This window comes from Pistacia vera, unplaced genomic scaffold (assembly GCF_008641045.1).
Source record: "Pistacia vera cultivar Batoury unplaced genomic scaffold, PisVer_v2 Contig27, whole genome shotgun sequence".
NCBI classification, from domain to species: domain Eukaryota; kingdom Viridiplantae; phylum Streptophyta; class Magnoliopsida; order Sapindales; family Anacardiaceae; genus Pistacia; species Pistacia vera.
In genome coordinates this window covers 137,116-163,904 of record NW_022196079.1, presented here as the reverse complement: position 1 = coordinate 163,904, position 26,789 = coordinate 137,116, and the positions used below count along the sequence as shown (strand labels likewise).

The following is a 26,789-nucleotide window of genomic DNA, read 5'->3' as shown; positions in this document are numbered from 1 at the left end:
TATATCCCGAATTATTAGCTTTAGATAACTATCCTAACCCAAACCCCTGATATGATACAAGCAATATTTGTTTTATTATTTTGGTAGATTTTTGAAAAAGTTGAGTTGGGTGGTTATTACGAGGTAAGATTTGAAAATTAACAAAAACACTCTCTAAGTTTGTTAATTTAGTCAAACACCCCGATAAAACATTGAAAATTAACAAAAATATCTCCACCTGCCCATTAAATGTCGGCAGTCGGTCACCACCGCCGAAGGGTGGCCGGAAGTTGTTGTAATGGTGCACGACCTGACCGATATAGCATTTTCTGGCCAAATTTGATCGTCAACGACGGCCACATCTTTGGCCATCTACAGCCAAAGATCTGGCCATCAACAGCCAAATCTTTTGTCGTAAATCTGATCGAAAAATGATAGATCGGTGCATTACTAACCAGATCTAGTCGATAGTGCACCATTATGATAGATTTCGGTCATCTTTCTATGGTGGTGGTCGAAATCTGGTAAATATGAGTAGGTAGGGGTATTTTTATTATTTTATAAATTATCAAAGTTTAAAAATAGTTGAATAAAATAAAATTAGATTTTCATAATAGCAAAACAAATTTGCATTTTGGATAGAAAATAACAAAAAAACGCACTGATTTGATTCTGCACTAATATTCATGTATATTAACTACCATCAATGAATAATGTTGAATTTATGTAATTTGGACTCTATCCTTAATGGACAATAATCATAAGTACATTCCTTAATCCAACCCTTCGTAATTTATTAATTCCAAATAAACTTATATCTTCAAATCATCATTCTGTGAAACATTGAACTATAGCTAAAAAAAAATTGATAGGTTCTCAAACATAGTGAACACAGAAAGAGAAAAAGAGAAAAACATACAAACGTTTACATTACACAACACAAATTAATGACTGAAGAACAAAACATAATAGTATGTACAGTGAATTATCACGAAACATTATTAGAAAAGCAAAAGACAGACACTAACGCGAAGTTCTCTATTCAACTTCCTGCACTGCACATCATTAGCATTAGCAAATTGATGTTAGTTTATGTTGCGTAATACTTTTACCTTTTGTTTGTGCGAGGCTTAGGCTTGAATGCTTTAATAAACATTCGTGATACTCTTGTCACCGCCATTTCTATCCACCTTAACCCTCCTTTAAATACATCTTTTCCAACAACTCTCCCATAACAACCAACTTTTATTTTACTTCTTCTGGGGATTCTATCGTCGTCATCATCATCATCAAAATTTTCTCTATATATTTTTGAATGGATGTAGCACAATTTGCATCGGTTGCAAATATTGTCTCCCGTGACAAAGTTTTCTGCCAGTAAATGCAATGGAGGCTCCATCATCATCCGCTCCCATTCTTCAAAATCAATGTTGCACTCTAGATAATCAGCACCGGCCATTGCCAAAGCTTCAAGCGAGACCGACATTTCTTTTTGGTTTCAAGTTAGAAGAGGTGAGATAGAACAGCTGTTTATGGAATAGTGATAAGTAAGAGAACTAAAAATTTGAAAGTTGAAATAGAGTCCTGTTAAACTTGGAATTAGGCTTTGGTTTTTGAATTAGAGTTGACCTCTTGAGTTAAATTTTAAAATTCCACGTTATCTTAAAATCCAATTCGTTTTTCAGTCACAGTCACATTATAATACCTTGTGAGCTTAAAATTAGGTTTAATTGTATACATAACAAACACTTAGTACGTTTAGTATTTATACTCCTTTTAATTGTAGGTTTTATTATTGACCTAAAGTGTTGTACCACTTACACTTAGTATAGTGCTTGAGAAATTGCTAGGTGCCTCTTTCGGGTATTCAACATCCAACAATGTCCATTGAAGCTCTTGCGATGGCGGGATTAGACCATCGTGAATGTGGTATCATATTTGAGGAGTGGAGCCGAACGTCAATCCATGACGTGCCTTCATATTTGTTGATTAACGGAAGAAGTGAAGAAGAACAATATCAAAATTTCTGCAAAGAGTTAGACATGTCTATAAGAGGCTTTCGCCCTTGCCATCCGTCCAACCATAAACAGAACGAGGTGAAAGTAACATTGATGGGATGCGCAAAGGATGTTGCTTTAGCTATCTGCAACACATTCTTTAAGAGAAAAAGCAGCAAGGTCATTATAAACTTCTGAAGTTCAACTTATGTTAATTAGAATAGAGAACTGTACTACATATGGTCTACAGTGGATAATATGCAAGTAATTTCTGTTATAAGGAATGATAACTCCTGTATTTATTTAGCTTTTTGTTTCTTCATGTGTTTGAATGTCGAACTTGAACTGTGTGAGGGTTCCAGTGTTAATGAGTTCAACGGGCATAATTTTGATTTGAGGCTTCCTGCGCTTTAATGACTTCCAGAACAAGTTTAACGTTAATTTATAATTGTTTTCACCGTTAATAGATTTATAAAAAGAGAACAGATATCAGCTTTAGAAATCTACTATTGGTAAATTCAAGAATCTACCGAGATTAATAGCTGGAATTCTAGCATGTGCCATACGAATAGTAGTATGAAGGAAGCAAATGCCCACAAATTTAGGAAGCTAAAATTTGAATAGCATGGAAGTAGCAACTTCAATTATGTTTGAAAAGAAAATAACAAATTACAGTAGTCTTAAAACATCTTTGAACACAACAGATAGTTACAAGCAAATGGTCTTAAAATCCCTATACCAGTACCACTACTACTAGAAAAGGATGTCTGGTCACTCCAGCTCCATTTCCCCTCCTGAAGCTCCTGCTCTTTCCATTCCGACTAACTCTGCATACTCTGCAAATTTCATATCCAATAGTAGTTTGTCAGCGAATAAAATTTACAAACACAAAATTACCCAACCCAAGCCATCTAGATAACTGTCAAACTCAATCTGAAAGTTATCTTTTTTGATAAGTACCTCACAATATGGAAGTTTATCTTTAAAATTTATCGCCAATATATTTGCTAAAAGTACCCGGTATAAATATTATTAAATAATACGCAGTTAAAATTGAAGGTTCATGATAAACACAGTTGGCATTTTCTTTAACTTATCAATGACATTAGCTCTTGACACACAATATAACACAAAGGCAATAACCCCAAGAAAGTAGTAGCAAAAATAATTGTCTTTTTCTTCCATGTACAGGATGGATATTTTCAACTTTTCATAACTCAATGCCAACCACGTGATAAGTCTAGCTTATCAATTACTCTATGAAATATACTTCAGGTTTAATCTTCTCACCTCTGCTTGAACTTCATCCCCCTTAGCTTGCTCCCCTAACAAAATCAAAAGAATGCATCATTGGTTTTTATATACACAAGTCATTACTGAGGAAGAACTCTAAAAAAACTTCCGCAATCTATATATAATTTTGAGGCAAAAGAAATTGAAAAAGAAAATAAATAAGAAACTGTGAAAAGCTTCTTAAAGTAAACTGAGGGGAAAAAAATTCTGAAATCTAAAATCACAAATAGGAAAAGGAACCAACAAGATATACTGGTGACAGATGGCAAGATCAAGTCAAGACCATCTGCACTGCAAGTGATCAATTAAAAAAAAAATTCTAGCACAAAATTAGTTTGTAATGCAAATTTAATTCCACCAAAAATTTATATTTTTATCTGCTCATGTTTTTCCTTTCCTTTATACTTGATTCTTCTACAGAAGACTGCAATCAAAGATCTTTATAAATTAAAGCAGTAAACTAAAAGTAAAAAAATGCACTCAAAAACCAGAAAAAATATGATTTTGAAGTTGACACAAGGCTTGTTTACTCAAGACCGAGAGAGGATAGTGAGCGGAGGAGGGAAAAAGAAAGAGATCAAACTATTTACCTCCATCATCAGGCAGATCTGAGGTCCATAAAGTGAGATTGTCCCTGAGAAGCTGCATAATAAGTGTGCTGTCCTTGTAGGATTCTTCATTGAGGCTATCAAGTTCTGCAATAGCCTCATCAAATGCTTGTTTAGCCAGGTGGCAAGCCCTATAAAACATGAACATAGTTGACATAAATTAGCAGCAGCCACAGCAAGAATGACATCTATAATGCTTAGGTTTGTCTAAGAATATGTAAGCAAGGGTCACCATATTTGAAAGCATAATCAAAATGAAAAAGAAACTTAGCATATTCATCCTTATAAACAAACTCCTCAACTAGGATTGGTGTGTCTAGAGGGAGAGAGAGACGCATGTTAACCTCTCGGGTGAATTCAAAATCTCATAGTAGAAAACAGAAAAGTTCAGAGCCAGGCCAAGTCTGATTGGATGAGTAGGGGGCAATTCTGAACTTGCTGTAGATGTAGCAGCCTATGTAAAAAACAAAAACAACACTCCACTTTTATATTCTATAACAAAATAATTAAATGAAAAGATGGAGAGGGGGAGGAGAAGAATTGAACATACCTCATAAGCCTTAAGTGACTGATCTGCAGCTTCCTTACGGTCCTCACTAGATGTGAACTCAGCTAAGTAACGGTAATAATCTCCTTTCCTGTCACATAAAAAGTAAAAATAAGGATCTAAAAGGCACCATACTGCATAAAAAAACACAAAAAAGAAAATTCTCAAGTATCGTACACCAATATAAATAAGAGTAAGACAAGAAAACTCAATTAGATACAACCAAATGAGAATCCAAGCATGGTAGAAAATTAAAATCCCCATTATTTAAGCACTATATTGATAAAAAATAACTTTCAAAGAATGGTCATCCAATTTCATTTAAAGTCAAGTTAATTGAAATTTATTCTCGAAAGTTTCAGTGTCTATAAATGGATTATTTTGCTCTTCCGTATCAGCATCAGGTATTTCTTTTAAAAGCAACACTCAAACTATATGGAAATGAAGGCAATGTTACAATACTCACATCTTATAGTAAAAAACAGTTGATTCTCCAGTGGTAGATGACGGAACGAGGTGCTTGTCAATGACTGACAATATGTCGTTGCATATCTTTGCAAGCTCATCTTCAACCCTCTGCCTGTACTCCTTAATCCTCTTCACATTTTGTTCATTCCCCTTGGCCTCCTCCTTCTGTTCGATGGAAGACAAAATCCGCCACGAGGCCCTCCTAGCCCCAATCACATTCTTATATCCCACAGATACCAGATTCCTCTCCTCCACAGTCAGTTCCACATCTAACCTGGCGACTTTCTTCATGGCTTCGACCATCTCTAAAGTATGAATGTCGAATGAGATAAACTCACAAAAAACTCAAATACACCAAAATCAAAACTACTAATCTTTAGCCATCAATATGCACTCGGAAAAATTCTGCCTCATTAATCAGATTGCAAATAAATCACCGACAAAATCATTACATTTCACTTTTGCTTTACTAGAATGATTTCATCACATAATCTAACTTATATGTTTTTACAGCTCACTATGTGAAATGTTTTGTATTAAAAACTTCGCTCAGGCCCTTGGCGTTTGTTAACATAGATCAACTCAAATCAAGCTTAAAATGGCTATTTGGTACACTGAATCAAAGATCTCAATCACATTACACACCAAAACAGCACAAAAATAAATACAGTTATAAATGGAACTACCAATTTAAAATTCACAGTGTTAAGCAAGTGAACTAGTTCAATCTTACTTTAAAGTTAAGATAAATGATAGATATTTTGAATCAGCAACCAAATTGAAGACCAGGAGCTCTCATTTTGGTCACTCTAAGCAGCGAATAACAAAGGAGCTTAAAATAAAAAAAATAAAAAATACAGCTAAAAAACTGAAAAATACTAATACTGGCACTGTGAAACAGATCAATTGATGGATAAAAATTAATTGACTAATTAATAAATAATTACCACATATATCCACGGATCAGAAACTTTAAAAAATAAAATAATAATAAAATATCATGCTCAAGAGATAATTTAAACTTATTAAAAATTGAAACCACCCCATCATACCTCGGCTTGCTCAGCTAGTCTAGCAAGTAAACAAGGTTCTCTCTCCCTTCTCCATCTCTCTCTCTCTCTCTCTCTTCTCTCTAAGCTCTGGTGATTTTTGTTTGCTTTTGCGTAGTAACTGCTGTTGTAGATATGGTGAAGATTGGGATGGACCGTTAGATTGGTGTTTTTGAGGGTAACACAGAGAGATGGACGTTTAAAAATGAGTTTTGGGGTCCGGGAAGACTTTTTGGTGCTTTAATTGAAGGTGATATCTGAGCCGTGTTTATATGGGTTTGAGAAATATGTGACCGTTGGATGGATTGGTCAACTGGTGGTAATGCTGACGGAAAGGCAGACAAACTGACGGTTGTTTTGATAAGAACTGCTAGCGATACGGATCATACAGTAGTTCCACTGCATTAGAAGCTTTTGTCCGGTTCCATGGTACTTTCTGTACAATTATGTTACTAATCAACTTCTATTCGATTTTGTTACGAATTACTTCTTCTTCGTTTTAATCTTATTATTATCATTTATCAATTATTTTTTTTATTTTTTTACTTTTTAACATATTTTATTTGGATTATAAACATAATTTGTCTATATTAAATTATTAATATGATGTTGTCCATATTTTTTATTATTGGTGCTTAAAAGAACATTAGTTGAAGAATATACAATGCTAAGTTATTATGCTTATCATTGATTTCTCTTTTAACTTTATTATATGGTGTAATTTTAATCATAGTCTTATATAACAACTATTTATTATATACAAAACAGATTCACATTTTACACAAGAAATTATCAAAATACATTAGTTATCTTTTATAGAAAGTGGTTTACCTATTGAATCACGGAAATAATATCGATTTTTTTTATTTAATTAGTTTTTTTATATATATATATATTGTTTGAATGATGTTATCACCATTTATTTATATTTTTAAATTATTTATGCTTCTGTTTGAATGTAATGTTCATAGATAAAATCCATTCACACTTCAATATTGTACAAAATAATAATTAATTTTGAAAGTATCAAACTGTGTTATGAATTTTAGAGGAAGAATAGAAAAAAATAAAGAAAAATTAACAAAGCAACTTAAACTTACACAAGCCTAAATTTCATTTTATTGTACTTACATGATCTTGAACCACTAGTTCAATTATTTAATTTCGTCTTCATATTTGAAAATAAAATTAGAGCTCATGATGAAAAAGGAAATTAAGTTTGTAAATATATAAGAGATAAAATGATTAATAAAAAATTAATATTAATCAAGGTTAAAGAGATAAAATATGGGCAGCATCACTTTTTTTTTAATAATTTAAATAACATGAAGAAAATAATAATAATAGTAAGTGTCACGGCCTAAAGTTCAATGCAGGAGAACGGTCCATGCGGCACCCTGGAGAGTAAGCTTACATGTACGTCATTCATGGCCTAATATCTACTGGTTTCGTCCTGCGACGGACTCGTACGGAAACGACTCCAAATAGCAATTAATTGGTGTGTAATGTGATTGAGATCTTTGATTTTAGTTGTCTATGTTAACAAACGCGCAAGGGTTGAGATGAGACTGGAGTGAAGTTTTTAATACAAAACATTTCACATAGTGAGCTGTAATAACATACACAAGTCAGATATGTGATGAAATCATACTAGAAAAGCGAAAACGAAATGTAATGGTTTTGTCTGTGATTTATTTGCTGAGGGCAGAATTTTCCGAGGGCATATTATCACATCTTCCCTCCTTTTTCTTCAAAATTCTCTGTACCCAAACAGAATATTGATTAGGGTTTGTAAAGTTAGTTCTAAGAAACTATAACACACCAGCAATCAACTCCTCCTCACTCCCATTGCAACTGTGACAAGCCGATCAATTGGTTTTTTTAATTTCGGCAAAGGATGGCCAACGGCGGCGAAGATTTCTCTCAGTTGATATATCAAAAGAGGTGATTACAGACCATGAATTTTTTTTTTTTTTAATTTTTAATACCAAACAAAAATTAAGAGAAGTTTGTTAGTGTACATTGTTATGATACGAATTAAAAACCATGGTGTAGGAAATAGAGAAGCTCGTGGCGGAAGTGGTACGCTATGTCATTTTCAAAACTCATCAGAACTCGGGATGTCCGATTAAGAGAGAGGAACTTGTTCACTTGGTTACGAAAACTATTCTCAGCGTAATCTTCCTGCTTTTGTGATTAATGCGGCCAGCGAGAAGCTCTCAAGCGTTTTTGGCTATGAATTGAGAGAGCTTCAAAGGTCCCGTCCTGCCTCAGCAAATCTCGGTCGACCTTCTCAAAACAGTGAGAATTTATTGCCTTTTAATATCATTATCATACATACACCCTGCTGCTCGAAGTAGATTACGTTCTGTTGGATTTTCAAGAATTTGTTAAATTCTTTTCTTTTTCTTTTCTTTTAAATTGAAGATTACTTATTCTACTTTGATTCTGGGATATATTACTGTATGGTTGGGTATTTTTCTTTTTATATGATATATCTTGTCTTTGAAATTTCATTTATGAGTGATGCTAGACCTATTACTGATCAGTAATTACTTTCATCCTTCAAAGAGACAGAGTGCTGGGTAATTCATTGATTGGGTAGTGAGTTAGTGGATCATTGGTTCCACCAGTTAGTTGCTGCAAACGTGGTGATAAAAGGCTGATTCTCTCCACTCGTTACACTAGCAGCCTGCAGTTTTACTTTAAACAAGCCGAGCTGGCCTCATCGCCACCTTGTGGCTGGTGGGTATATGGCATTCAATGAAGACACTTGGCTGCCATTTCCAAATGTAATCCTTGCAATATACGTGCATAAATGGTCTTTCGTTCCTTTTTCTTTATTTTTTTGTTAAAATTAGCGGGTAAGGTAAAAGGGAAAGTTCTATCTTGGGTACACTCTCCCTGATGAGAGTTCTTTTCATATATTCCAATTAGGAAAAGTTAGAATCAAGTTATCTGGATGTTATAGTTTATATTTATGAGGCTATCTGCAGTTCTCTGGCATCTATCTTCTATTGGTTTATTCTTTAATTTTGGTTATAACTGTAGCTCTGATGATGTACTGTCCAGGTGTTGCGACCCAAAATCTATATTCTTGTAAGTCAGCTACCGCCAGAGTTGTAAAGAAATATGTTGAAGATGTAAATACAGCACATCTAACTGGTTTTACGTTTGTTATAGTTAGTATTGTGCATCTTGCTGGAGGCAAAATCCCAGAAGGTAATTTTTTGGTATAGTTTTTCAGTAACCATAATTTCATTGGTAAAGTGTAGTGAAGGCCAAGGGTCAAGATGAATGGTAAAAGTAACCTTTTGTTGAGACAATCCCTGGTTAAGATCCGTATGGCTTCATGTAGTTGTTAACCATTCGTTTAGTTGGAGTTCTTCCCTTCACACTATTTTGGCAAAGTTATCAATCAAGGAGCAACATATCACAGGTTATTGTCACCAGGAGAGGAGATTTTTTACTTATAGCAGAAATTGTGAGCCTGTGTCGTGTAATGCTTTTGTACTTCTGTAAGATAATTCATATTATTCTTGTTATGCAGAAAATCTTTGGCGCCATTTAAAGCGCATGGGATTGTGTGAAAATGATGTAAACCATCCGGTGTTTGGAAATATCAAGCAAGCATTGGAGACACTGGTCCAGCAAAGGTTAGCATTGCCTGATGGGATTGACCATGTATTTGCAGTGTCTTTATCTGCAATAATTTCGCTCTGTACAGAGTCTAAGCAGTTATCCATACTCCCTTATTTTTGTAGATATTACAGAAGGACAAGGTTAATGGCCCTGAAGGTAATACCATGTTTTACGAGCTTGCGTGAGAGCTCTAGATGGACCAGTTAGAGAGAAAATAAAAGAATACATATCACAGGTAGGCTAGAGATGAGAATTTCAGTAGCTTTTTTGTGTCATGCTTATGGCTTCTATTATCATAATCTACATATTCAGTTCTCAGTTTCTTTCAAGATGTTACTCTATTTGGTGACAACTTCCTTTTTATCAATATAAATCTTGATAGATGAACTTATGAAGGATGTGGCTGTGTAATTTCAAATGCCTAGGTTTAGGGCTGCACTTACCTTTTTGCATCATAACACCAAAAACATTTTTCAGCTTGCATTATTAAATCAATAGTTTTCTCATGGTAAAAGAAATTGGTGGGGGACATTCTTGGATATTTCATAGAACCACTATAACAACCCTAAACATTTCATTCACTTGAACATTAATGTTGGATTGCTTTCTCAAAGATGCATTGAGATACAAAGTTACATAATCTTCATGATACAATATTAGGTTGGATTTGAGGTCATCTTTTATGATTGCCCCAGAAGCCCCTTGGTAATGTCACAGAGAAAAAGCAACTTGACGATGACCAAAATTTTATTTTCAATATATGATAATGAGATTAATTTTTGCGTGACTTATATGAAGGAAGTTTCTATTTTACAGATTGTAAATGTAAACAACAATGTTGTCCTTGATGATGCCGACTAGTGTCCTACTGCCAATTTTTCTTAATGGAGGTATGTTTTGAAAGTTCAATGGTTGTTAAATGATGTTTGATTTTATTTCTGAGGGAAGTTCAGATTAAGATGTTTACTCTTCATTTTGCAGACCGGGGATTTTGAAGTTTTTGGACTCTTGAAAAGGCTGGTAAATAGTATATAGGAGTTTGTGGTTGATGACAGTTCTGAGCCGACTGGGGGAGGCGGCAGCTGAATTGCCAGCCCCACTTCAAAGCTTGAATATTATGAAAGATTGCCGCATTGGACTTGGTAGTTTATTAATTGTATTTAGATAGTTCAGTAAAGAATGTTTTAATGGACAATGTGATATTCTGTACTACTGTGATGCTTTTAGAGGTGAATGGATTTCGATACCAAATGCATTGGCCAGATGAATCTGTGGTTCCAGAGAAAATTAGGATGACCACGACTCTTTAAACTAGGTCACAGTTAGGGAATTTAACTACGTCAGAACGTTATTTTCCAAATTTATTGATTTGGATTATGATGAACCAAAATTTGCAATAGACAAAAAGCCTTACGACTGCAATATATATTCATTTTAAAGATGACGAAGAAAATGCATTTCTTTTCTTGCCAACTGTAAATGACATGAACAGCGTGGTTACAATCTGTATATCTCAAAGATTGCTTTTTATACTGTGTTTGTAAATAGCCAGACTGCGTGCCAGGAAGTGAATTGAAAAACCTTGTCAATAGCAATTGTGAGACAGATACAAAAACAAGTCACAGGTAATCATTGCAGCATTGAACAATTGATCTGATATAATGTGCAATTATCAAATGAAAAGACCCAAACTTTATTCTCCAACATCGGAAAAAGTTTCTAGTCACTCAACTTGGACATAAAAACAAATAGCTCGTGCACATATGATAGAGAGTAAATTTATTGTAATCTATTCACAAACTGCAGTGTTAATTATGCTTTTGGAATGCCAAATAACAATTGACCAAAAATGTCAAATAAATTGAATTCTAAATCATATAGACAAATTGATAGATGGACTACGATGATGTCAAGATACAAAGTCATATTTCACTTTTGTCATACAACATTAGACCCTAATCCAATTACCAAATGATCTTGAAGCCAAAAAAGAAAAAATTCTAGCATAACAGATGAGGCAGCCAAACCTTCCATTAGGATACCCAAATATCTATCCCACATGGCTAGTGAAAGGTCAGTGGCATTCACTCCCACATGCACCCCGGCTGGTGCTTGCATCACCGATTGAAACTGTGGCAAGGGACTTGGAAGCCCATGCCCTGGCATTCAATGCTCCTTCCTGCAAATTACTTCTCTTGCAAGGCTCCTTTAGGGAATTGAATATCTGTATTGCCCGATTCAAATAGGCCCGAGGATGCTCAAACAAGCTCCCCAATTTAACATTTCGGATCAGCCTTATCCAACTAAATTGAGCAAATACAAGCAGAGTTGGAAAGAATAAGTAAAGCAATCTCAAAAGAACAAATGCGGTGGCCAGGGCCAAACATGTCTCCTGCCGAAGCAAATTCTCCGGTGATCTTGCCCATGAGAATGGGCAGCTTTCATCGTCCACATTATCGTGCTTCTCGTGATTTGATAAGTGCCCAACTTTGTCCAGGGATATTTTATCAAATGACGCAGACTTAATGCCTATACATATATGTGAAGTTCATTAGATACCATAAGAGAAACTCTCTTCAATAAAATCGTATATAAAATGGAGAAAGCAACAAACATTCTTTAAGATAGAAGAGCATATGCTGGCAGTAATTAAGTTAAGGATGCATTTTGTGGAAGTAAAATGATACAAGAAGATATTAACATTTACACTCTACAAAACAGACAAAAAGGCCCTTTAAAGTTTTTCTCTCCACTGCTATACATGTGTGCACATTGTCTTTGTGTAAAGTGGGGTACACACTCACTCAAGAGAGAATACTAAATTATGGGACTATAAACAGAATAAAAATTGAAAGTTGAGACAGCATTTAAAACAAAATAAGGCATATCCATTTGTATATACATAGTTGACAGGTAGTTCACTTTGAGTAAAAAATGAGTAAGACATTCATTTGCGAATGAGGAAATCTCTTCACAACTAATCAGCAATCATAAAAAAGAACTTTACAGATTATAGGATCCCCTAAAAAATAACACTAATAACAAAAGGATGTACCTGCGACATCACTGTAAAACGCAACAAGTGAACCGAGAGTCCTGGAGCCATGATAACGAACACGCATTGACGAATTTAGAAGAAAAAGGGTGGGAAACCCATGAACCCCATACTTGGAAAGTATACTGGAAAAATCAACCAAAATGTTACCCCAACCGCCAATGGAAACATACTAAAAGGGAAAATCTACACAGAACAATATTCCTTTACATACCTTGGTCTGATGGCTGATTCTTCAATTGCAAAATGGGGAATGGAAGGATATAAAGAAGAAAGGATAGAGAAACTCGGTCTAAAACTACGAGAAAAAGGACACCAAGATGCATAGAAAAGAACAGCTACAAAGTCATAACTGTTCTTGTGAACCATATTCAGAGCCCTTTGCAATGAAACCTCATCGCCCTTCAGTAAAACAAAAACAATATGAACATTTCATTAAAATAATTATGTGCTTAAAACAACAATCAAATCAAAGCGTCAAAACTATAAATAGAAGAAAAATATTAATCTTATCAATCCTGAGGCCGACAAGCTAAAAACTGCATTCACCCTAATTATAAATTAAAGGAAGCTTTCCCCAAACTTCACTCAATTACTTTGCCAATACGTAAATCCTTAACTAGGCCCTATCAAAATTCTGGAAATAGTAATAAATTAGCTGGGAGTCCAATCAAAATACATCACTTCTTGTGACATGTGAAAACTTAGTTTGGTTGCTTAGTAGAAAATGGAAAAATTTTCTCTAAAAAGCAGAAAAGTTAATTTAGATAATTAGACCAACAAAGCCTGCATCTTTAAAAACTATAAATTTCAAAGGCTCTCACACGACATAATCAATTCCCCTTGTTTGATTTACAGACAGATTCTGGTCATGATAAAAACACAAAATAATTTTCGAGTTGACATTTCAAACATCACAATTTTGGCACTCATATTTGGATCAATTCGATTAACATGAAATTATGTACGTACCTCGATAACAGCGACGACATCGTGAGATTGAAACGCGGTATTAACCGGACAGTTAAAATTCCGAAACCCTAAGATCGAATCCGTAATGGATTCCGTTGGACATAACGGATACCTAACTGTCTCCACGGCCGACGTAAGTCTCGCAAAAAGAAACAAAATCAAGATCCCAGCCTCCCAGACTCTCATCCCCATCAAGACCCAACAGAAAATGAGAAAGTAGTACGAAAATTTTCTATTTCGAAAAAAAAAAATCAAAAATTGAAGAATAATAAGAGGACAAAAGTGGGAAAGCAGCGCATTTTAGGAAAAAGAAATTATGATTGAATTAAATGTTTGAAAGCAAGTCCAACTGTTTAACGAAGAAACGGCTTTCGCACCTGATATGAGAGACTATGAGAGAAAGGAGGGGAGAGGAAGGTGAAGATAACGAAAAGGGGTGCGCAGTGCGCAAGGGTGGCCTGTCAACGATGTCGTTTTTGGGTTTGGTGGGATGCTATCTGTCACTGCTTACAAGTTACAACTTCAAAAACTCCCAAGTCTTAAAAATAAAAAAAATCATCTGGACGGTACACGTGGTCTGTTGACTTTTTTTTTTTTCTTTTTTTTTTTTTCCAATTTTCTTTTTTGAGAAATACTGCTAATTTACTACCGAAAAAGATCATTCTATTCCTAAGTTAAATCTGTATTTGGCAAGGGCAGGGACTGGAAGTGAAAAAGATGAAAGGTCAAGCTTCAGCTGTATCAATTAAAATTAATTGGTGTTTGTGGTTGTGGCCTGTGGGTAAGCAGAGACTAATTAAACTTTTAAGGCTTTGTTCGTTACGATAGTTCTCTTGTTACTTCCACAAACTATAATGAGCTTAAAAATAAATAAGATGAAAAATAAAGGTACCCCGCTTTTGGATCTTCTATTTTTTTCATGACACTGTCCAATTCGTTTATTGGGGTTTTAAAACAAAACGTTACACAACTTAATAAAATAACGCCATAAAAGAACTTCTATACAGAAGTTACAAGAGATTTAACTGGTCTTTTTTCTCAGACTACAAGGAAGAAAACTAGAACGAGATGGCTTACAAAATATATCAAACAAACTGTGGTTTAAAATCTACTAAGTTTTTTGAGGACAGTAATAAAGAGGGAAAAAAAGTCCATCTAACAGTAATTCACAATCCAAAGAGGAAAAAAGAAATCAAAATCAAAGAACTTCATTTGTAGTTAAACATTAGTTATTTTGTCTCATACTATGATGGGAGGCATTTCCATTAATCTGGCCACGTTAAAACAATTAGCAGAGAGAGCAATCTCATCTGAAAAATACGAAATGCTATAGGATCCCAGCTGTCATTTGGAACATAATGTTTATGCCAGTCTGAGAAACTTGACTGCTTTCTAGCCAAAATGGTCTTTGTTCATAATAGCAAATCTACCTCATATCTGAGATAATCAATGATTAGAAACCGAGTAAATATGAAGCAATCCATCACTAGATCCTGAGTTATTGTAGATAAACCATTCTACAGTGAATTATGGTAACCAGAGAATTTGGCCTTGCAGGTTGGACACATGAAACCCACTGCTCCTGTTTCTGCTCCTGTCTCAACAGGCTCATGATGAAACTCATTTCTGCACCATGCACAAACAGTAGCAACCTGATACCTGCTACCTATCTTAGGCAACAAAGGCAATGCTTCCTTCTCAAGCCAAACAGATGAATCAAACCCTGGGGAAATCTCTGCATCATATGACAAAACCTTTGGGACCTGCGACTGAGAGCTTGTTTGAGTAGTCAGAAAATCATATTCCATATGTTCCATACTCCCTGATCTCAGCCCTTCAAATCCTGATATACTGTCATACTTCTCACCAATGCTGAAGAGTTCAGTTTCACCCTGTCCGTCAACAAAATAAAGTTCAGTTAACTAATTTCAACATTCAGTTGTAACATGAATTCGATGCACAAAACTGCAATGTCTTTTTTTTGCTGTTAAGGTGGGGTCATAGCAATTATGGTAACCTAAAAGGAGTTTATTCGCAAAATCCATCACCAACAAGGACTTCTAGTTCCCTCTAAGAAAACAGTGAATATTTTCTACAAATAATTAGAATAGTCATATATCTAGCAATATTGGAAATGCATACATAAGACAATGCTAGCTACCATAAAAGAGGATGAAACCATGTTATAGTTGTCTAAGAAAACAAATGAGATAAAAACACAAAGGCATAACCGTTGTTATCTATGATGTTCATTGTTGTTAAAAAATAGTCCCCATCAGAACGGTTTGAATAACTTTCTAAAGTGAAAATAGCTACACAATGCACCACAGAGTGCCATTCTTTTTCACGTGAACACACTACAACTTAAAAGAATGCAGATGCAGCATACCTTATCTGACATTGTACCAAATGCAGGAAAACAGCTTGATGATTGCAACAATCGAGATGATGTATCCCCCAACCCACTCAGCAGGATGTTTTCTTCATCAGTTCTCCACAAAAACTCCGCCATGGCATCCACACCAGATCGAGCATGATTACTAAAAGCAGGCATGAATTCATTGTTTCTAGCATTTTCTGAATTCTCTAACCTCGAATCCTGCTGAACAGTGTCTGTATAAACCCTATAATTATTTTCAACACCATGTACTTGTTCATTGGTGTTCCTGACTTCGTCAAGTTTGGGGAACTCCGTTGTCCCGGCAGAAGCCTTAGTCAAACTGTTATCAAACCCAAAGAATTTTCCACTTCCAAATAAATTAAGCAAACCAACTTCAGAATCCTCTTCCTGCCGGGGTTTACTAATAGTGTGTTTGTTGCCAAACCCAAACGATAGTCCAAAATTCTCAGATCTACTGACATCATCAAATTTGGGCTGATTTAACATGGTAGTCGAAACACTATTCAAATAATTGTTGACAACATATGTAGGCTTGTTTCCTGAAGCAGCAGTGGGTAAACCACTTGCAGGACCTCTTTCCTGCTGGGCTTCTGTTAACATGGATGTAGAAACCCCATTCATATTACTTTGAGAACCACATCTTTGCTCCATGGGAACAGGTGAACGGTCTTTAAAACTTCCTTGCTCTTTGACATTAGTCACAGCATTCTCCAACCCAATGCCCTGATAATTGGATCTAGATATTGCTTCATTTCTTGCATGTTTATTCCTATACATTTGCCCACCTTCCATGGTGATAGTAAAATGCCTTTCCTCAAGATTTTCACAACTACCTATTTTATCCTTAACATTCAAAGGCAAAAAACTACTTTCAGAACCTACCTCTTTTCTCTGCTCCTCCATCAAGTTGATGGGAACATCTTTCGCACTGTAGTCAACAAAATGTGGTTGGTTACTTCCAGCAAGAGCAAGGGACCAATTCTGAGGACTTCGACCCTGCCAACCATAATTATTAATACCACCAATGTTGCTCTTGGGAACATCCCTTTCACCAGAAAATACACATGATTTATTTCTATGATCAGTAGACAAATCAGTACCAGCACCCAAACAAACATCAGGTTTAGCAGCCCTCATATCAGTAGCTACTTTCACCTTATCCATTTTATCATCAGTTAAGCCAAAAGCTGTTTCCTGTTTATTGCAATTTTTCTCAATTAAAGTTTGAACATTTCTGTTGGATATCATGAACTGATCATTATGAACGTATCTGTCAGAATGAGGTTCAAGGGTACCATCAGCTTTTGGTTTACTATGAGGTAAAGCAGAACTTGTTTCATTGTTGCCTCTGCACTTGGAAGATTTTTCAGCAAAAGAACCCCAGTCAGCTCCAACTGTTTCTTGTCTCTCCAAGAATTCAGAAGAAACTCCAACAGCTACAGGTTCGTTATTTTTCTGTGTCATTAATACTCCACCAAGTCGCTTCACATAGTTTTTCATGTGGCCCCCGAGATGGCCATTGTAACTATGTCTTTCTTCAAATGCTTTGTGGCATAGCTGGCATTCATATTTTCCATCTTTAATGATTACCCCCTCACTTATTGATGTACTACATCTAGACCTCTTCGTCGTCATCTGGTGAGAAGATAACAGGTGGTGCAATAAATCATCCTGCTCATGAAAAACCATGGAGCATTTATGGCATTTTAGTGTTTCCTGTCTTCTGACTTCCCCAGGACTCTTTGTCTCCAGTAAGGTGGCTTGTTTCTCATACTCAGTAGATTGAGGAGTACAGGGATGCGGCGAACACAACACAAGGTCAGCTCCATTCTTGTCATCCTTGTGCATACAAACTGCAGCCTGTAGCATAAATAATAAATAGAAACTACAACATAAACTTGAAATTCATATAACAAGTATAAGAATCGCTCACTTACATTTCCAGAAGTCAGTTTGTCGTCCAACTGGACACCATCACCAGTATGACCAGCATTTGACTGACTTGCATCTTTCAGTCCAAAAAAGGAGAGCAAATATGAAGAAACTTCCTTGCAAGATGCAAACTGCTGCCCATTAGGGCTGGATGGTAACAAATGAGAGAAGAGAGTGAGTAAGAACCACACAACTGATAATATGACAATAGAAAATATCCATAAAGTTAAGTATTTTACGTTGCAACCTCCACTCAACATTGAATAAATAAAGCAGTGTTGAAAAAGCAAAAACACAATCCCAACTTAAGTCATGGAATAAATGCTGCGAAAGGTATACCATATCCTGAGAATAATATTTTAGACCATAATAAATAACTGTATAGCACTCAGATAATAACTTTTCCAATTAAAGGTCCATTTGGTAAAACTTCTTTAAGTAAAGCTTATGAAAAAAGAGCTTTAAACAAAAAGTTGCTAGTTATTTGGTTGCGTAAATCCGTAAGTGCTTTGTGGTAATAATTTACCAAAAAAGATGTTATACAATAACATAGTGTCTTTCACATTTAAAACTTTAAAGAACTCAAAAGAATTATTGGAATAGCCTAAATAATTATTGGGCTTCTAGAAGTCATAACAGGCATGCCTTAATACAATAACCTCACTTAATAAAACCATATATTTTTGCATTTCAAAATGTAGGATAATTGACATACTGAAGAAATTACTCATGAACTTTGTACAGCTTTGTAACACTCCATTTTCTGAAAGTTAAAAGAGAGAGAGACAGACAGACAGACAGAGAGAACAGAATCTTGAAAGGAAAAAAAATTATATATCAAAAACTCTTATGCATATGAAGATTGCTATGGTAATAACTCTTTTTAGATGATAGCACATTGTTCCAAAGGGGGGGGGGGGCCCCCCCCCCATCTGTATTTGGCAAGGGCAGGGACTGGAAGTGAAAAAGATGAAAGGTCAAGCTTCAGCTGTATCAATTAAAATTAATTGGTGTTTGTGGTTGTGGCCTGTGGGTAAGCAGAGACTAATTAAACTTTTAAGGCTTTGTTCGTTACGATAGTTCTCTTGTTACTTCCACAAACTATAATGAGCTTAAAAATAAATAAGATGAAAAATAAAGGTACCCCGCTTTTGGATCTTCTATTTTTTTCATGACACTGTCCAATTCGTTTATTGGGGTTTTAAAACAAAACGTTACACAACTTAATAAAATAACGCCATAAAAGAACTTCTATACAGAAGTTACAAGAGATTTAACTGGTCTTTTTTCTCAGACTACAAGGAAGAAAACTAGAACGAGATGGCTTACAAAATATATCAAACAAACTGTGGTTTAAAATCTACTAAGTTTTTTGAGGACAGTAATAAAGAGGGAAAAAAAGTCCATCTGACAGTAATTCACAATCCAAAGAGGAAAAAAGAAATCAAAATCAAAGAACTTCATTTATAGTTAAACATTAGTTATTTTGTCTCATACTATGATGGGAGGCATTTCCATTAATCTGGCCACGTTAAAACAATTAGCAGAGAGAGCAATCTCATCTGAAAAATACGAAATGCTATAGGATCCCAGCTGTCATTTGGAACATAATGTTTATGCCAGCCTGAGAAACTTGACTGCTTTCTAGCCAAAATGGTCTTTGTTCATAATAGCAAATCTACCTCATATCTGAGATAATCAATGATTAGAAACCGAGTAAATATGAAGCAATCCATCACTAGATCCTGAGTTATTGTAGATAAACCATTCTACAGTGAATTATGGTAACCAGAGAATTTGGCCTTGCAGGTTGGACACATGAAACCCACTGCTCCTGTTTCTGCTCCTGTCTCAACAGGCTCATGATGAAACTCATTTCTGCACCATGCACAAACAGTAGCAACCTGATACCTGCTACCTATCTTAGGCAACAAAGGCAATGCTTCCTTCTCAAGCCAAACAGAGGAATCAAACCCTCGGGAAATCTCTGCATCATATGACAAAACCTTTGGGACCTGCGGCTGAGAGCTTGTTTGAGTAGTCAGAAAATCATATTCCATATGTTCCATACTACCTGATCTCAGCCCTTCAAATCCTGATATACTGTCATACTTCTCACCAATGCTGAAGAGTTCAGTTTCACCCTGTCCGTCAACAAAATAAAGTTCAGTTAACTAATTTCAACATTCAGTTGTAACATGAATTCGATGCACAAAACTGCAATGTCTTTTTTTTGCTGTTAAGGTGGGGTCATAGCAATTATGGTAACCTAAAAGGAGTTTATTCGCAAAATCCATCACCAACAAGGACTTCTAGTTCCCTCTAAGAAAACAGTGAATATTTTCTACAAATAATTAGAATAGCCATATATCTAGCAATATTGGAAATGCATACATAAGACAATACTAGCTACCATAAAAGAAGATGAAACCATGTTATAGTTGTCTAAGAAAACAAATGAGATAAAAACACAAAGGCATAACCGTTGTTATCTATGACGTTCATTGTTGTTAAACAATAGTCCCCATCAGAACGGTTTGAATAACTTTCTAAAGTGAAAATAGCTACACAATGCACCACAGAGTGCCATTCTTTTTCACGTGAACACACTACAACTTAAAAGAATGCAGATGCAGCATACCTTATCTGACATTGTACCAAATGCAGGAAAACAGCTTGATGATTGCAACAATCGAGATGATGTATCCCCCAACCCACTCAGCAGGATGTTTTCTTCATCAGTTCTCCACAAAAACTCCGCCATGGCATCCACACCAGATCGAGCATGATTACTAAAAGCAGGCATGAATTCATTGTTTCTAGCATTTTCTGAATTCTCTAACCTCGAATCCTGCTGAACAGTGTCTGTATAAACCCTATAATTATTTTCAACACCATGTACTTGTTCATTGGTGTTCCTGACTTCGTCAAGTTTGGGGAACTCCGTTGTCCCGGCAGAAGCCTTAGTCAAACTGTTATCAAACCCAAAGAATTTTCCACTTCCAAATAAATTAAGCAAACCAACTTCAGAATCCTCTTCCTGCCGGGGTTTACTAATAGTGTGTTTGTTGCCAAACCCAAACGATAGTCCAAAATTCTCAGATCTACTGACATCATCAAATTTGGGCTGATTTAACATGGTAGTCGAAACACTATTCAAATAATTGTTGACAACATATGTAGGCTTGTTTCCTGAAGCAGCAGTGGGTAAACCACTTGCAGGACCTCTTTCCTGCTGGGCTTCTGTTAACATGGATGTAGAAACACCATTCATATTACTTTGAGAACCACATCTTTGCTCCATGGGAACAGGTGAACGGTCTTTAAAACTTCCTTGCTCTTTGACATTAGTCACAGCATTCTCCAACCCAATGCCCTGATAATTGGATCTAGATATTGCTTCATTTCTTGCATGTTTATTCCTATACATTTGCCCACCTTCCATGGTGATAGTAAAATGCCTTTCCTCAAGATTTTCACAACTACCTATTTTATCCTTAACATTCAAAGGCAAAAAACTACTTTCAGAACCTACCTCTTTTCTCTGCTCCTCCATCAAGTTGATGGGAACATCTTTAGCACTGTAGTCAACAAAATGTGGTTGGTTACTTCCAGCAAGAGCAAGGGACCAATTCTGAGGACTTCGACCCTGCCAACCATAATGATTAATACTACCAATGTTGCTCTTGGGAACATCCCTTTCACCAGGAAATACACATGATTTTTTTCTATGATCAGTAGACAAGTCTGTACCAGCACCCAAACAAACATCAGGTTTAGCAGCCCTCATATCAGTAGCTACTTTCACCTTATCCATTTTATCATTAGTTAAGCCAAAAGCTGTTTGCTGTTTATTGCAATTTTTCTCAATTAAAGTTTGAACATTTCTGTTGGATATCATGAACTGATCATTATGAACGTATCTGTCAGAATGAGGTTCAAGGGTACCATCAGCTTTTGGTTTACTATGAGGTAAAGCAGAACTTGTTTCATTGTTGCCTCTGCACTTGGAAGATTTTTCAGCAAAAGAACCCCAGTCAGCTCCAACTGTTTCTTGTCTCTCCAAGAATTCAGAAGAAACTCCAACAGCTACAGGTTCGTTATTTTTCTGTGTCATTAATACTCCACCAAGTCGCTTCACATAGTTTTTCATGTGGCCCCCGAGATGGCCATTGTAACTATGTCTTTCTTCAAATGCTTTGTGGCATAGCTGGCATTCATATTTTCCATCTTTAATGATTACCCCCTCACTTATTGATGTACTACATCTAGACCTCTTCGTCGTCATCTGGTGAGAAGATAACAGGTGGTGCAATAAATCATCCTGCTCATGAAAAACCATGGAGCATTTATGGCATTTTAGTGTTTCCTGTCTTCTGACTTCCCCAGGACTCTTTGTCTCCAGTAAGGTGGCTTGTTTCTCATACTCAGTAGATTGAGGAGTACAGGGATGCGGCGAACACAACACAAGGTCAGCTCCATTCTTGTCATCCTTGTGCATACAAACTGCAGCCTGTAGCATAAATAATAAATAGAAACTACAACATAAACTTGAAATTCATATAACAAGTATAAGAATCGCTCACTTACATTTCCAGAAGTCAGTTTGTCGTCCAACTGGACACCATCACCAGTATGACCAGCATTTGACTGACTTGCATCTTTCAGTCCAAAAAAGGAGAGCAAATATGAAGAAACTTCCTTGCAAGATGCAAACTGCTGCCCATTAGGGCTGGATGGTAACAAATGAGAGAAGAGAGTGAGTAAGAACCACACAACTGATAATATGACAATAGAAAATATCCATAAAGTTAAGTATTTTACGTTGCAACCTCCACTCAACATTGAATAAATAAAGCAGTGTTGAAAAAGCAAAAACACAATCCCAACTTAAGTCATGGAATAAATGCTGCGAAAGGTATACCATATCCTGAGAATAATATTTTAGACCATAATAAATAACTGTATAGCACTCAGATAATAACTTTTCCAATTAAAGGTCCATTTGGTAAAACTTCTTTAAGTAAAGCTTATGAAAAAAGAGCTTTAAACAAAAAGTTGCTAGTTATTTGGTTGCGTAAATCCGTAAGTGCTTTGTGGTAATAATTTACCAAAAAAGATGTTATACAATAACATAGTGTCTTTCACATTTAAAACTTTAAAGAACTCAAAAGAATTATTGGAATAGCCTAAATAATTATTGGGCTTCTAGAAGTCATAACAGGCATGCCTTAATACAATAACCTCACTTAATAAAACCATATATTTTTGCATTTCAAAATGTAGGATAATTGACATACTGAAGAAATTACTCATGAACTTTGTACAGCTTTGTAACACTCCATTTTCTGAAAGTTAAAAGAGAGAGAGACAGACAGACAGACAGAGAGAACAGAATCTTGAAAGGAAAAAAAATTATATATCAAAAACTCTTATGCATATGAAGATTGCTATGGTAATAACTCTTTTTAGATGATAGCACATTGTTCCAAACAGCTGTTAGAAACAGCTCAGAACATTTATGCCTAGTCTCTCAGCATTATTTATAATGACAACATTCTCACCCAAAGGTTTCATCGTCAATGATAAAACCTCATCTTTTCACACTCTTTAATGATGAGAAACTCACTAAAAGGTCTAAGGACTAGGATATGTACTAATAACAATAATTTCAAATACCAAACTCTCGTACAGAAATTGTTGTGATGCATAATGTATTAAAGAAAGTGATGTGGAATCTTATAAGGTCAGCACTTCTGTAGTAATTAGGGCTTGACTCAGACAGAGACAACACTTTACAGTAGATTTTGGATAAAATGATGTAGATTGCAGAGTCTTGCCAAGATAGCATTTGATATCTAAGGTAATTAGGTTTGACTTACCAGGATCATAAGAAACAAGATTTATAATATTTTTTGAAGACACAGAGCAAGTCCAAAAAAGGTGGAGTCAGTTTATATACCAGTGACTTGTCAATACAAATACCTGTGCTTCCTTTTCTAGGCACATAAACCATCTATTTCCATTTTTATCTTTTTTACTATAAAAGAAAGGAGTAAACCGAACAAATAAATTACAATAAAATTGCACTTCCTGGACTTCTGGAGTTATAATGATAGTGCCTGGAACTTGTCATTGTCAGATGGAGGTGGCACTTACCTTGAAATCATATCATGTGGCACAATAACTTAATAAAACTGATTAGTACAACCCATGCCTTACATTCAAGCATCATTTGAAAAACAAGAAAACTTTTTATGCCTAAAAACATAATTATTTTCCCTTTTGTGGTACAGACTGCACATTTCGAATATTTCTCTCCCTTTTTTCCCTAGTGTGTATTCTTACATCTTATCTACTTAGAAAAAAACTATACATGTCAACAACTTTTCCTTCTTCTTTTTAGTATGATATACATCACAAAAGAATAGAGTTTGTTATCTACAAATAGCTTTTTTCTTTCCCATCAAATAAGACATTGGAATTTCAGTTGCTTTAACAAACACTTCTCAGATTTTTCTTTTTTCAAATTTAATTCCATACATGAAAAGTAAACATAAACAGTGAAATATACAATTCTAGAATGCAGCATTTAATTAATAAAAAATAGAACACATTATTGCAAAAAAATATAATGGAAAAACCTTATATATCGTCGGCAAGCTAACCACACATGCCCCACTTTCTTCTTGATACAAAGCATAAGCTTCCACCCCCTTGGCAATGCATCCCCATAGTCACTTGCATCGACAATCTTCCTTTTCTGCCTCCTACTGACCCAATCTCCCTTTAACCCACTCAAATACCCTAACAAATCTTCCTGCTTCTGAATCCCTGCCGTCCTCCTCCTCAACTCCTCTGCAAATGGATCCTTCACAGTCCCCAATGTAACAAAATCCACAACCACACCATCCCTATTCTCCATCACCATTTTTGTTTCCTTCTTGTCCTCCTTATTCTCAATAACGGTGATCTCCTCCTTATTCTTACTCACACTTTGAACCACCTTATTCTCACTCCCAACTGCCTGATATTGATTTTGATTCCTACACTCATCCTTCCTAGGCCGCCCTCGTTTTCTATTTGTAGTCTCACAAGAAGCTACGTTAACAGGAATGTTTATTGAGCTCTCAACATTGCCCAAAGTCACCTTAATCTCGTTATTCTCACCCTTGTTCTCCTTCACCATACTCTCAGCCTCAATAACTCTATATTCAGTTCTAGTCCTATTCTCATCCTTCCTCGGTCGCCCTGGTCTTCTCTTTCCACTCTCACAAGAAAAAACATTGACAGGAATGTTTTGTAAGTTCTCGACACCAGCGACAGTCACCTTAGCCTCATTATTCTCACCCTTGCTTTCATTCACCCTGCTCTCACTCTCAATAACCCCATATTCATGTCTATTGCTATTCTCATCCTTCCTTGGCCGCCCTGGTCTTCTCTTTCCACTCTCATAAGCAAAAGCATTTACAGGAATGTTTTGTAAGCTCTCAACACCAGTGATAGTCACCTTAGCTTCATTAGTCTCACCCTTGCTTTCATTCACCTTACTCTCACTCTCAATAACGCTAAATTCATGTCTACTCCTATCCTCATCCTTCCTTGGCCGCCCTGGTCTTCGCTTTGTACTCTCACAAGCAACAACGTTGACAGGAATGCTCACCTTGTTTTCATTGAACTTAACTCCACTCTCAATCAGCCAACAACTATCACTAGCACGATTCTCATCCTTCCTCGGCCGCCCTCTCTTTCTCTTCTTTACACTAAAACTAACCACGTCTACGGGAACATCATGCAAACCCTTGTTTTCATTCGAATCCCAAGTAGCATTCAAGTAGTCTTCATAGTGAACCTGCACAGGAATCAACTGCCCGTTGTTACCGACCGTATATGAGGAGTGAGATTGAATTTTGAAGAGAGACTTCAGGAGTGAAATAATTTCAGAATTATCATCATCGAGGGTTTCGGACGGAGCTACGGAAGGAAATTGAGTAAGAATTTGAGAGGAATTGCGAGGGGCCAGACGGAACCGTGAGAAGGTCTGTTTGCGGCTGCCGGCAGATTCGTTAAAGACGGAGCGGTCAATTTTGGGAGTTGAAACCTCGTCTTCATCGTCGTTTTGAGTGGCGGTGGTGGTGCGGGAAGAGCAGTGAGAAAGAGAAAGGAGTTCGGATTGAGAGAGGAGGCGGATATCGATTAGAGGGAGGGAATTGAGGTGGAGATGGTGGCGATCCACGGTGGTTGTGGCCATGACAAAGAGAGATTTGGGCGAAATTGTTAGTGGCAGTTACAGATTGAGGAGAGATAGTGCCAAGAAAATAGAAGGGTTAGGACTTAGGAGTATCGATAATCGATTTGGTGTTGTGACCGGGGAGTTCGTGTGCTGTAGCCATGAGATTAAGGTATGCTGTTGACACGTGTCTCTTTCTATTGAAAACATCTTCTTCGAGTCTCTTTTTATTAGATGTGTCTGAAATTTTAAATTTTCATGTTGTTATACTTATATGTACTTAAATTAAATTATTATAGTTAAAAAAATAAATAAACTGTAAAGTTGTGAATCAGAACAAAGCTTACATCTTATACCAGGCCCAATTCCACGGCCCATTAAGGTTCACGTCAAATGAGATTGGACCGTATCCTCAGCTATTGACAAACGTTTGGGCTTTTATGAACTTGGTTCAATAGTATTGAACCAAACGCACGTATGCCTACTTCACAGTAAGTGCATATCTTCTACTGAACTTACACCGAAAACGTATGCCCACTTTACAGTAAAATGATAAACGTAATTACCCAAATTAGAGATATACAAAGTTGAGTTAAAAGCATAGTGCCTGTACAAT

At 35.9% G+C, this 26,789-nt stretch overlaps 4 protein-coding genes and 1 long non-coding RNA gene across 5 annotated transcripts; 2 read left to right on the top strand and 3 right to left on the bottom strand.

The window, feature by feature from the left end:
- Positions 1 to 2,576: 2,576 nt before the first annotated feature.
- On the bottom strand, positions 2,577 to 5,229 carry LOC116133417 (14-3-3 protein 7). Its single transcript, XM_031419118.1, has 6 exons — positions 4,891 to 5,229; positions 4,428 to 4,515; positions 4,222 to 4,331; positions 3,860 to 4,008; positions 3,267 to 3,301; positions 2,577 to 2,812 (listed from the first exon to the last, which is right to left on the bottom strand). The coding sequence occupies exons 1-6, from the start codon at positions 5,193 to 5,195 to the stop codon at positions 2,798 to 2,800; spliced, it is 702 nt and encodes a 233-aa protein (XP_031274978.1). The 5' UTR covers positions 5,196 to 5,229; the 3' UTR covers positions 2,577 to 2,797.
- Positions 5,230 to 6,241: 1,012 nt separating this feature from the next.
- Positions 6,242 to 9,675, top strand: LOC116133453. Its single transcript, XM_031419157.1, is given in 6 exon segments — positions 6,242 to 6,331; positions 7,997 to 8,099; positions 8,102 to 8,242; positions 8,993 to 9,163; positions 9,492 to 9,597; positions 9,669 to 9,675. Coding segments are annotated over 6 exon segments (618 nt in total).
- Positions 9,676 to 9,722: 47 nt separating this feature from the next.
- LOC116133432 lies at positions 9,723 to 11,021 on the top strand. Its single transcript, XR_004128551.1, has 3 exons — positions 9,723 to 9,818; positions 10,400 to 10,473; positions 10,565 to 11,021. It is a non-coding gene; the product is annotated as an uncharacterized LOC116133432 (long non-coding RNA).
- Positions 11,022 to 11,422: 401 nt separating this feature from the next.
- LOC116133431 (5'-adenylylsulfate reductase-like 4) lies at positions 11,423 to 14,110 on the bottom strand. The gene is made up of 4 exons (XM_031419136.1): positions 13,611 to 14,110; positions 12,853 to 13,040; positions 12,639 to 12,763; positions 11,423 to 12,112 (listed from the first exon to the last, which is right to left on the bottom strand). Exons 1-4 carry the CDS (start codon positions 13,800 to 13,802, stop codon positions 11,658 to 11,660), a joined length of 960 nt encoding a protein of 319 aa, XP_031274996.1. The 5' UTR covers positions 13,803 to 14,110; the 3' UTR covers positions 11,423 to 11,657.
- Positions 14,111 to 14,798: 688 nt separating this feature from the next.
- On the bottom strand, positions 14,799 to 26,270 carry LOC116133452. Its single transcript, XM_031419156.1, has 7 exons — positions 24,588 to 26,270; positions 22,534 to 22,675; positions 20,585 to 22,456; positions 19,733 to 20,087; positions 17,949 to 18,247; positions 16,000 to 17,871; positions 14,799 to 15,502 (listed from the first exon to the last, which is right to left on the bottom strand). Exons 1-7 carry the CDS (start codon positions 26,192 to 26,194, stop codon positions 15,128 to 15,130), a joined length of 6,522 nt encoding a protein of 2,173 aa, XP_031275016.1. The 5' UTR covers positions 26,195 to 26,270; the 3' UTR covers positions 14,799 to 15,127.
- Positions 26,271 to 26,789: the final 519 nt, after the last annotated feature.